This window comes from Thermobia domestica, chromosome 17 (genome assembly GCF_964235325.1).
Source record: "Thermobia domestica chromosome 17, izTheDome1.hap1.1, whole genome shotgun sequence".
Taxonomy (NCBI): domain Eukaryota; kingdom Metazoa; phylum Arthropoda; class Insecta; order Zygentoma; family Lepismatidae; genus Thermobia; species Thermobia domestica.
The window spans coordinates 132903649-132916742 of NC_137470.1; the positions used below are offsets into that span (position 1 = coordinate 132903649).

Consider the following 13094-nt stretch of genomic DNA (forward strand, 5'->3'; position numbering starts at 1 on the left):
TACCGGGCGAATTCGTTATCAAATTATATTCCTACAATAACATATTTATAGACATGCGACAATAATTTTGGACGTAAATGTACATGTCCCTTTACAGATACAAGTGAAAAACGTCTTGATAAAAATCGGCAAGGGGTACCATAAAGGGGAAATTTTATGTTAACTTCTATATAAATAAAATAAAGAGTTTGTTTGTGTGTTTGTCTGTGTGCGACCTGGAGACCAGACGAGTGGTCCGAGTTACCAAAGTTTGGTCAGGGGTACCTTGGCCCAGGCCCCAGATCAAGACGAAGCCTTTTTTTTTAAATTTCGAACCAGGGGGGTCTCAAGAGGGCGTTTACCGAAACCGGCTTGGGAACTAGACAAATTGACCGAGAGGTAAACGTTTTTATCAAAATTCGAACCAGGGGGCGTTTACCTGGACACATAAAAGCAGTAGAAAATGACAGATATTAGTGTCGAATTCATAGTTTTCGCGGTCGCTGAAATCAATGGTGAAACTCTGATCGCATTGACTTCCAAATTCACGCTATTCAGCTCCGGGCCGGGGGTCACTGGGGGGGAGGATACCAAGACATATAAAAGTAATCCAAAATGACCGATATTAGTGTCAAATCCATAGTTTTCGCGGTCGCTGAAATCAATTGTGACACTTTCACTAGCGATGACTTGCAAATTTAGTTACAATTGGATGCGGGCCGGGAGTCAGCGGAGGGAGGGGGAATCCGAGAAATGTAAAAAATAGCCCAAAATGACCGATATTGATATCAAATCCAGTTTTCGCGGTCGCTGAAATCAATAGTGATACTCCCACAGGCGTCGACTTCCAAATACAGCCCCCGTGCGAAGCATGGGTATATTACACTAGTTTTCAATATTTCGCACCATTTGCAAGATTTGAGCCTACTTCCGGTTGGAGTTTCTAATTCATGTATCACAAGTGTTTTCTTGCATCTAGTATGTAATAAGCAAATACATTACACACACAATTAATTATAATGTTAGTTGATATATGGCGTTCATTGGGCAAAACACTCCAAACAATAAAGATTCATCTTAGCCTGAATAAATGGTTATCCTTCGTTTTTAATTATCATTTGGGCATGAAACACACGCCTCAGAGATATACTACTCCCATATACAATTATGTGGTGTTGCAATGTATAGCTCGTAGGATATGATGCTGTACTTTTTAAAAATTTCAACACTTCCAGTGTAACCATAAAAAATGTAATAAAGAAATAACGGTCATGTTTTTTCTTTCTTAAATATTCAGTTAGAACTGAACAATCTAAAAAAAAATCAACCAGTGAAAACAACACGTTTCTAGTACTCGTGGTTTTCGAGATCTCATTGTCGAAATGAGTGGAGACAAACATACGGTATAAACTTTTTTTTTTTTTTGGAGACAAACATAAACTTAACATTTTAATACGTAGATTTTTCTAGTATTTATTTTTTTCAACACAACTACACCGATACCGATAAAAAAAAATTGGTACAGCTGAAATACAGTACCAATGAATGATTGAAACTGGAGGATTAGTGTATTTGAAGCTATTATATTTGTTATAAACTACGCATTATATTATGATTTATGTATATTGATTCAGGATGTCATAGGTAAGCTTAACCGTATTTGAAATAAATTTTCATTATAATGGAAGTCATGAAATAAATAAATTAAGTCGCTGACGAAGGTGGAGCTTCCTATTGAAAATTTCGACATTAATAAGTAAAGATTTGGACGCATTTTTGACTTTAGTAAGTTTCTTTCAAACGGAAAATAAAATTAATCTTTAGTTTAATTTTGCACGCTTATACATTTTGGGCTAAAGGATACGCATTATCAACAAAGTGAACTATTATAAAATGATCAGTGAAAGTAGATTGTATGAGGAAACGGTGAATTTCGAGGGAACGCACCAATTTATAAACAGTACATGCACACAATTTAGGCCAGTACAATAAAATAAAATCAATTATTATTTGACAACAGCATTCTTTTCAGTGCCGTAAAAATTAGTTTTTCTCGAAAACTGCGAAAGAAATTTTACCCTCAAGGATACCATTTTTAGATTAGAAGTTATATTTCTGGCTTTTTAAGCCCTTCGGTATGAGAGTGACCTCCCTCGGCGATCGTACTACCCGAGGTGGGAAAAGAATGAAGCGGCCTGGGATCTTTATGCTAGGTGTGAATAATGAAAACCCAGAAAACTTTTACGCAGGATAACTGGCCTGAAATTCGGTGCCCATTAACTATTTTCACACGAACATTTTCCATTATTACTGGATTTGACCATTCTGGTACTTGTAACTCAAACATCTTACAGCTTAGTTCGCTGAAACTTCGAGGTGCTACAAGTTTTAATAACCTTTATTCTTCCGGAGGCAAATTATCAAGAATTAAATTTATTACTTCATTTTCATTAGGTTCACTAATCAGTTCATAATAGAGATCTAGCAAAAACCATACAAACTCTGTATTGTAAATTCTAAGTTCCTTAAATTCAATCGTTCGAATTGCGGTGAGAAAAATTGTAATTTGAAATGATATGCAGAATTTGGAATGTCATTTTCCGAGATTGATAAAGACTTTGTACCACGCTTATGCTGGACCTTGTAACGTCTTCTGCCAGTAAAGGTAATTTGAACTGCAATATTCAAACTGCCAAAATGTTATATTTAGTATTAACTTAATTTTAAAGAATTCTCTAAGCCAAAATAAGTGTTTAATTTACGACAATGCTCAAGATTTATTAACAAGCAGATTAAACAAGTTAAATGACGGATGAAACACGAGGTGTTTTTCTACTTAAGATATTTTCCCAAATTGTCTTATTTAATACACTTTCTTTAGCGAATTCATTTCAATACGTCTTTCGAGCTTTATTAATTATATTTAAATTATTCAACAGACCATATTTCTGATAGAATTTGCAAAACGGACATTAAACACAAGTGGCTTCCATGTTTCATAACCTTCAACTAACTAATCTCAGCCCAGACGTTTCTCAAATCAGGAGTTTACATGCCTAATTCCACGGCAACGTTTACATTAAAATATATGGAAATGTAAACATATACAAGACCATGAATATAATCGTCGGATTTTCTGGTTGAATAATTTTGAAAATATGTATCCCAATTAAAGAAATCGAATGTTTAGAATACGATAATACTAAAATAATGTAAGTTCACATAATTTAGAAGAATTTTCCTGAATATACGTATTTCAGAGGGTAACAAAATTTATCATTAGTATCACTACGCTCACAAATAAGCTAGTCAAATCAAGACATGACTAACAAATTGACATAAACGAAAAATTGAAAAGATTGAATGAATATTAGTAATAGTAATACACGAAATTTGCAACGAATTTTAACAACAGTATAAAAAAATTAACAATACAGGAAAGATTAAAAAATAAGATTCCTACAAAGTGCTAAGATTTTTTTTTCTCCTTTTCTCCCCTTTTTTTGAACTATGATTTCGCACTTGGACACATTTAGAAAAAAACTACAGTTTGAATGTTCACTTGAAGCTGTATGGGAAGAAATTTAATATCAATCTGAAACAAAATTAGAACATAACAAATTGTGACGCAATTTACTGTTGAAGGAATTATTCAAGACTGTACTATATACATACCAATGTTTCGAGTAAGGCCGGAAATTGTGAGATGTTTGTTGAAAATATGATTTGCTAGAAATAGGAATCTTACATTTGAAGGCCATCTAGACAGTGTTTTCTGTGACAAGAGTTGTTATTTTTAAATTGAGAAACATGTTCGACTTACGTCACTAGCGGTGTGAAGGTTTGTGTACATATAGCTAATAAAATTCTAAATCAGCTTTCAATCAGGTACGAGGTAAAGTTGAGCATCGGAAAGCTTGCTTGATCTATATTAGATGAAGAACGAATCATATTGAAAAACTGTTTCTTACTGAGGTGCAAATAATTGTGAAACATTAGCTAAAGATTATACAATAATAATCAGTAACATTAATTACACATAAATGAGAATGAAATAACTTGCCTGGAAACAAGTACAACATAAGTGACTTGAAATTACATATAACTATTCAGCAATCTGCAGCTCTGACTTTCAATTAATACCTATCTACGAGTTCTATCATCATATTGCATCTATTTACCACTGTAATAACGAGTGGTAGCATAGTTGTCCATAAAAGAGAGCAACTCTGACAAATATCGGGGGCTCGTGAAAAAAAAATATATATATATATATTGTCAAGTTTTCTTCACACAATTGTGATTATTATTATTATTTCAACTTGGAAGTTCCTGAGAGCGACAAAATGATCAGAACTTTTCCAAAAGTCAAATTATACAAAATAAGATTTAAAAAAGATATGATTTGGCGTCTTTCTAAACACACTGTGGTGTCAAGAATTAGGTTTAGTTTAATGGCAACAGTAGGGGCCTATGAAATCTTTAGGGCCCGGTGGCTCATTGGTAGAGCGTTCACCTCTGGTGCCTGCAGTTCTTGGTTCGACCCCAGCTCGCGCCAAGCGAACTCTGTGGAGAACAAACGCTGTGTGCATGGGTTTTCTCGGGGTTCTCCTGTTTCTTCCCACTTTCTTCATGCCACCATTTCATTCATTTCTCATCGTCACCGACTCCTTTAGCCTAGCCGACGCTCATTTCCCATGAAACCAGGGCTGCCTTAGTAAGAGGTGAGGGGTATGGTACCGCAATCCTCTTTCTTATTTGCTTCTTTACACATAAAATTGTTTTTTTTTTTTTTTTTCGGTCTTACCTTTTATTCATATTCAGTGTTGAATTTAACAAGAACCAAGTTGTTTTATCCTACATTTTTATGCCTTGATTTTAGTCACAAAAAATTACCTTCTGGTGCTGGTAATGGATTAGGAATGTCAACAGCTCTATCTTCTCGCTATAAATTCAACTCTTCTGTACTCATACGTTTGTCTGGTTTGACTTAGAATCTCTTCCCTCACTCGTAGATGTGCGGTAGCTTTCACTCACTTGCATGCGCGACTGTAATAAAATTTGTACGTATCTTGCCAAAGGGTCACTGACAAAACAATTGGAGTGACAAAACAAAGTAGGTAGCCTTTTTATAGGAACTTCGAGAGTGATAGAATTACTCGGCAAGCCGTAGAACCAAGGGTTATAATCGTCGAAATATTTTCTCCTATGTATAATGTTACACCTTAAGCATGCTTGCGAAGGCAGCTTTAGAAAAAATGTTACAATTCTTTTTCTTCTTCTCTCCAATCTACATCACCATGCTTGCTTCTTGGCTTTAATTACTGAGATGTCAAGTGTGTCGAACTTGCCGGGAGAAGAACAAAGGCAGCCTGTTGCATCTGAATCGGCTCCTTGCTTTAATAGTTACCCCAAAACACCCAAATTACTCTTCAACTATGAGCATTTTTCCAAAATTTCGTGCTGTTCTGAACACAAATCCTTTAAGAAAACTAACGTTGCTTGCGGAACTAACGTTCCGTCGATTACCTTCTTCTGTTATAAATCATGTAATTCCTCTTTCAACCAAAGGAATGTTTTATTGTTAGCAATCGCCACTTTTATATGATAGCGGTTTCTGGATAGCGAGAGAAGTACGTAAGTATAGAGAAAATTCCATCGAAAGGCTACAGAAAATACATGAGTTACGATATACAGAAGGTAATCAACAGCATTTAGTGCTACAAACAACGTTAGTTTTCTTAAAGAATCTGTGCCGAGGATTGCGAGAAATAGTTTTAGTAAGTACTTCTGAATCACTTTGATAGTTGTCTTTCTAAGTTGTCAATATGTATTCCTCAAATTTCTTTAGGTGTCACAAACATATTGTTAGAAACCAATTTTAAAACAGCTCCATGTCAAATTTTCCACTCTTGATGCAACCATATTTAGGATATCCCTCAGCCCAACTTGGATAGATATACCGTACTTGCGCGAATACAGGCCGTACCTAAATCTTTGACATAAGATTATAAAAAAAAAAAAAAAAAGTAAATCTTGAATACAGGCCGCAGTACTAAATTTACAAAACAGTTTAATTAGACACTATTTTGAGTTGCATCTCTCTTCCTCCCCTTCTTCAACTCCTGCATAACTAAATGTGACTAATCACCAACAACAGGACAGGTTTTGCGTATTGGGAGATCTGGTGACGTGACTAATTTAAGCGACAGTGTAAGGAAGTTCAAAGTTGATCATTTTGTTAAAATAGGAGCGTACTAGTTACGCAGCGAAATTTAAACATCAAGTTATCGGCTATTTAAAGAAACACGGAAAGCGGGAAGCTGGCCGCAGATTTGGTGTTGATGAAAAAAAAAAACTTCGACGGTGGTGTGCAAGTGAAGAGAAACTCTTAAATAGTTCGAAAAGTCGGTGTTCATTTCGAGGGTAAAAGTGCAAATATCCAGATGTAGAAAAACACTTGCTTCATTTTGCAGTTTAAAACAGGAGATCTGGATATGCCGTTACAACTGAAATGATTCAAATTGAATTTTGCAAAATAATACGTGTACATATCATTTTGAAACTGAAGATTTACGATCTGAGGGGGAAAATCTCGATTATAGGCCGTACCATGATTTTTCAAGCGAAAATGTAGGGAAAAAAGTGCGGCCTATATTCGCGCAAATACGGAATTTGAATTTGTGCACAATCAGGAGCACCCATAACACTCATATCTGCCGAATCCATGATCCAATTCGGAAGTATTTTATAGTTAAATGCTGTAAAGTTATACTTACGCAAATATAATTTGTGGAAATATGTTTTAATACTGATTTACACATAAAAATGTGAACAAAGTAAAAGTGCGCTGATATCAGCGTTATATATACAGTGCTACTCGTAGGACGTTTCGTCAACATCGAATAATGTTTATTCAAATTATTTTAGTATGAGTTTCTTTTTATCCTTCATCAATTTCATTCTCAAATAATATTGCTGGTCCTTCAGCCTCAAAGAAAATATTACGTTTAGTCAACATCAAATACCACACACATTGTCTCTAGTTGTTTTGCATTGCTATAGAAAGTGCCGAAATTAACCACGCCATATTCTCAATAAAATACAATTAATAAATAAATCACCAAAATATCGATTTTACTTTTTTATTATATTCCACATTACTACAGTATTGTGAGCGAGCTTGACAGTATATTATATGCAAAACAATATACACAAAAAGAATAAAGGAAATAAAAATTTGTGCGTTAATAAATCACACAAGAGGAGGGGTCCGAAAATAAATTCCCCTCTCGTTTTCCCCAGGAAAGTGAATAGCAATGGGGAAACAAGACAAAAATGAGAGAGTTCTGATCTCGCACCCAGTGGCTTCCATCTGTTTCCGGCTTTAAAGACGACTCTCGGCGGCAGGCGCTTTGGAAGCAATGTTCAAGTCACAGAAACTGTTCGACGCTTCTTTCGTATGCAGAGTCATAATTTTTTTTTCTGAAAGGGTTTTTGAAGCTTATAGACAGATACGACAAATGTCTCAATATACGTAATACTTATGTGTAAAATAAAGGTACGTCTGATCTTGAATGTCATATGCTATTTTTGGTCTTGCATCCCCATCTCTATCCACAGTCACCTGGGGAAACTTATTTTCGGACTCCCCCTCGTACAAGAATTTTGAATACCATGAATACGCATGTATTAAATTTTGAAGGTACAAACCTCTATAAATTTTAAATACATATATCATTTTAAGAACAAAAGTAAATAAGACTAGAATAAGGTTAGTCAATTTATGACAACAATGAGGGATGTGGAAGTTATATCTAACGAAAAATTATGCATTAATGTATAAAACTACCAAAACTTCAAACTTAGGCACGTTCTCCACGAATACGGCGTGCAAACTGGATGTCCTTAGGCATGACTGTAATCCTCTTTGCGTGAACAGTACACAGGTTGGTGTCTTCGAAAAACCTTACACGATAAGCTTGACTTGCTTCCTGTACAGCCATGACAGCTGAGCTTTGGAAGCAAAGATCTGTCTTGAAATCTTGTGCAATTTCACGAACGGCTGGAAGGACAGCTTTCGGATACGCAATTTAGTGCTCTTCTGGTAACGATTAATTTCTCGCAAAGCCACAGTATCAGGCCTGTAATGAAGAGGCTTTTTACGTAATTCCACCGGTAGCTGGAGCTCTCTTCCTTGCAGCTTTGGTGGCACGCTGCTTTCTAGGAGATTTGCCTCCAGTACAATTCTATGCTTAAGATAGGAGTACAGCTGATGCAGGGCGGTAAAGTTCTCGAGCCAAAATAATAGAATCACAGTAGATGCTAATAAAAATTCGAGATATTCAAGAATTTTTGAGCAGTAGTGTATATACACTTATATTTTAATATGTATAATTATACGCAGAAACAGCCACATATCCCCCACGATAAAGCTAAAAACACTGGGCATGGAACACTTAGACTAGTTTTGTAACGGTTACGATATATTTAGATAGCTATATATGATTTTTTCTCCACAACAGATATATATCTATTTTAAAAAATATATAAATTATTAAACAACTAATCATTATGAAAACTCTACAAATGCAAAAACGTCCTAAATTACAAAGTCAACTGAGATGGATCTCGGAAAAAAATTCAAAAGATTTCCACATGTTTTATTTCGCTGTTCACCTTTTCTTTTTCTGAAAAGGAAATGAAAAACATGTTTAGCGTCAACAAAGAAATAAAAGGAAATATTACTTACACACTAAAATATGAAGAAGAAAATTTCGACATTTTGTAAATCAATTTGAATATCATAATTACAATCATTTCATTATTTCTAAAGGCAATTCTACAACGATTTTCCTTCTTAACAAAATTCACGTGAAAATACATGTAATATTTCTAATAAGAATAGACAGTATCAATGAATATTACAAAAAATCTGAATTTAACTATGGTAATTTTTCTAAAGTCATGCAGGTACAGTAGTCAGACAGGAAAATTCCTTTCAATGATGGAACATTTTGAGTTTAAGTAATGATGGGAAGGACTTATCACTAAAATGCTTGGCCACTGAAGTGATCCTTTGGCCAAATATGTCCAACCTTAAATTAAAACTAGCCACGTACATTTAGAAGAGTTAGATAAGCCTTTATCCAGCAATAGGTTGACAACGGTTAATGCTGGTAACTTAATTTTTTCCCGCTCAAAATGGAACAAACAATGACTACTAACCTCTTATTCAACAACAAACTAATCACTGAACAGAGTAAACTAATTTGATTATAAAACTAATATCTTGGACAGTTTCGTCAGCATCACACTTTAGCACAATGTAATTGTGCCGCAAACATGCAACATTGATCAGTGATGACTGGGAACGTGTGATATGGTCGGATGAGTCACAATTCGCCTGATTTCAAACCACAGTCTGTGTTAGCGACGGACGCCAAAAGAAGCGTTCTGCCCAACCGTGAAACATGGTAGCGGCTCTGATACTGTGGGCCGTAAGATCCTTATTTTCAGTGGGTTCTGTGCTAACGCTTACCGGTCGCGTCACTGTCGATGATTGTGTCTTCATTTTAGGGGAACATTGTATCCTATGGTTCAAATGTTGTTTCCGGGCAATGGCGCCATATTACAGGAAGCAAATGCGCTCATTCACACAGCTGGGGCTGTTGAAGCGTGGTTTCAGGAACAACGGGATGAAGTTAAATACCTTCCCTGGCCCACAAAATCCCTGCATCTCAACGTAACAGGAAATTTCACACTCATTTTATAACGTCCAGGGGCACCACGAGTCGCAGTGCTTTCAATGTAAGTTATTGCCTTTGTATCAAACCGTCTAATTGCCTTCTAATTATGTATTTCTTTCTGTTGTTTCTTGTATCACGCTGTAGCACTATTTTTTGTGTATGGTACAAGTTCAACCAATCTCTGCCACTTGGGAACGACATCGCATGTGAAACTTTACTTTCGTCCTGGAATATAAGCAAATTTACATCTCAGCCTTGTGGTTATTTTCTCCATGACCGCATGGACACATATTGTATATTAGTAGTAATAGTTCCAGTGGATTCCATGTCTTCAAATTAATACGTAAAGCCAAATCAGAAATTTATTCAAGCGTGGGTACTTAATATGATTTTCGGTTTAGCGTCGTTTTCAGCAGCGAGGCTATATGAGACGTGGACCTGCAGCTTAACGTGGGATCCGAACCACACAAGCTCCCACCGGAAATCGAACCCGAGTCTCCTACGCGCGTAGGTACTTCTACCATTGGCATCAGCGGTAGTTTTTTTCTCTCCAAACACACAACTTTTATTATTCGTTAACCGTGTACCTGTGCAAAATTATGTAGTTTACAGAATTTCGGATAAACAGTATTCAATGACGTTCCCTAGAAGGTGGAGTTAATTACTCCTTTTTACACATTTTCTTTTAATAAACTGCACATACTTCACAAGAATGAAGGATGTCAAGGATTTTACATCACTTACCTACAGTCTTCATTAGTCATCAGAGGAGTCAATGTTTACAATAAGTGACGTATCTGATTCATCAGAAGAAATTTGAACTGTATCATCAGCAACGTCTAGGAATTCTTTCTTCAATGCTCCTGAAATTAAAGCAATATACTGTAAAGTACCTCGTTTTCCACCAGGTTAGGAAGATGAGACAGAGTATACGAAAAGTTCTTCATTTAAAATAAGTGGATCCATGTCCCAGTATTTTTGAAAGTTCTCAATTTAAGGGGAGCAAGGATGCACAATACGCATTTAAGTAAAAACGCACGAAACAGAATGTGGAAAAAGTATTGTGTGAGTAAAATACCCTTAGCACCCCTAATGGAGTATGTAAACATAATCGAAAACAACTGATATTAGTGTTCAATCCATAGTTCTTACGGTTACTAAGATGAATAGTTACATTCCTGATAACATGTAAGTCGAAGTTCAGCTCCTTAGCACTCCCAGAGGTTGAGGTGAGGTGACATATAAAAATAATCGCGAACTACCGATACTGGCGACTAATCCATATTTTTCGGGGTTGGTAAGCTACTTGATGGCAGTCTCAATGAAGCTTAGCCAAGAAAGAGCATGCGCGCTGACCCAGAAATATTTGTTATTTATTTACTTCACATTGACAGGGGTAACGCCAAAGGCGTCGCTCTCTTATTTAATTTATTTCAGATATTTCTTTACTTTCAAATATTTTGCATAAACCTTATTTTCCCCGTGCGAAGAACAGACATTTTAGATGGTTAAGTATAAATCTGAGGTTTCAAATATGTCACAAGAGGTCGGAAATTAAACCAATCATCTCTTACGTCAACACTTACAAATAGTTACCAACTTCATGGAAATTAATCTACCTTCATCTTGTGCTGTTTCATCTATCGTCAAGATAACGGTCAAGGGACTTCAGGTAGAACTTCATATAAACAATACGTGGAGACACGAGTTTTTGGTGACACGCGTTGTATGAAAATGTTGTCTACCTAAAATACATATTTTCTCACAATTCGTTAGGCCATATAACGCTCGCGATTAAACGCGAAATTCTGTCCAATTAGCAAAATCTACAACAAGTCTCGATATTCCACGAAATTTAAGCGGAAGTGACAATTTTTCGACGCTTTTACGATTTAATCATTACCATTATTTCTACCTTCTGCTTACCTGACCGTGAGTAAACGCTACTAGTTCGTAATTTGTCTACCATAATAAAATGTGGGACTGACAGATGTCTGGCACCAGCCCTCCCTCAGTTTGTCTGTTTTCTGACTGCAACGAGTGTGGTCCCAGATTTGTCTCGTGTACTACTGAACGGCAAAGCAACCGGTACAATGACGAAAATAAAATGTTTCGATAGAGCACAAGAATTTAAAGATCATGGTTACTACGTTTTTGATGCATGTCAAAAAATAGTTATGTATATTTTGTATATCAGAGATGAGATTCGTGTGTGAAGCACAATGAAAGCGAAAATCACAAAAAGAAGTAGTTGTTGTTTTGTGAAAATGGTGCGAAAAGACAAATAGTGAAGGAATCTCTGAATAATGCCAAAAATGAAAAAAAAAAAATAATAATAAATTAAAAGATAACTAATTGTAATTGCCAAGGAAAATAGTGTTCTTACATTGAATTTTTATTCACCGATTTTATCCCGCTTTACGCATATTTTTATAACGAAATTACGAATTCTTATTTAGCACAAAATCGTGTCTCTAACAATACAACATTATATTTGACCCTGTATGTATTAACATTTCTCTGCCGTAGCATCTAGTTGTAGATCTGTAATGTCTTAAAACTAAGAAAGATATTAAGAATTCATCTCTTACAGAATTTCGGATGACTATACGTTAGACTTAATTTGTTCCATTACACCATTTTAATAATACAATTTTACTGCATGCTCACTTTTATCCTTGATTATACCTTCATTATCATGGGGAACTGTAATGAGAGCCCTACGAAAATAATTATACAGAGTGTTTCAAAACAACACCGACAGTGTTTGGGAGGTGATTCCCGACACCAAGATAAGACAAAAAGTATAGACCAACCTGGGTGCACAAATGCTTCCTTTCGGAGTTATAGGCTGCCAGAGACATGAGAAAATGAACTTTAAAGATCCATAGCTCAACAACTATGGGACCTACCGTAGTCGGGTCAAGACTTCACTTACGAACTAATTTGCGCTATCCAAAAATACATGTTTCAGAATTCTAAGGTATTCATGCAACAATTTTTATAAAGAGATTTTGGCTACGGGCATATAATTTGAAGTACTCACCAACTACCTCTATTAAAATTGTTGCAGAAGTACTACAGGATTTTGAAACATGGATATTTAGATAGGCCACATACTAGTTCGTACATGAAGTATTGACCCGACTACGGTAGGTCCCATAGTATTGGAGCTATGGACCTTTAAAGTTCATTTTTTTTTTCATGTTTTCGCCAGCCTATAACACCGAAACGAAGAATTTATGCACCCAGGTTGGTCTACACTTTTTGTCTTATCTTGGTGCCAGGAATCACCTCCCAAACTTGTCGGTGTTGTTTTGAAATATCCTGTATATGTATTGCCATAATGAAGATAAGTTATCAGGC

General features: G+C 35.7%; 1 protein-coding gene and 1 pseudogene across 3 annotated transcripts in view; both read right to left on the reverse strand.

Annotated features, from left to right (window-relative positions):
• Positions 1–7110: 7110 nt before the first annotated feature.
• On the reverse strand, positions 7111–9553 carry LOC145674184 (histone H3, embryonic-like; annotated as a pseudogene).
• A 919-nt stretch (positions 9554–10472) lies between these two features.
• Positions 10473–13094, reverse strand: part of LOC145674350 (uncharacterized) — a 48546-nt gene continuing 45924 nt past the window's right edge. For all 3 annotated transcript variants that reach the window (XM_081744290.1, XM_081744289.1, XM_081744288.1), the window contains exon 6: positions 10473–10591. In XM_081744290.1, coding sequence (XP_081600416.1) covers positions 10485–10591 — 107 coding nt within the window. In that variant the 3' untranslated portion in view covers positions 10473–10484. The remainder of the gene's footprint in view (positions 10592–13094) is intronic.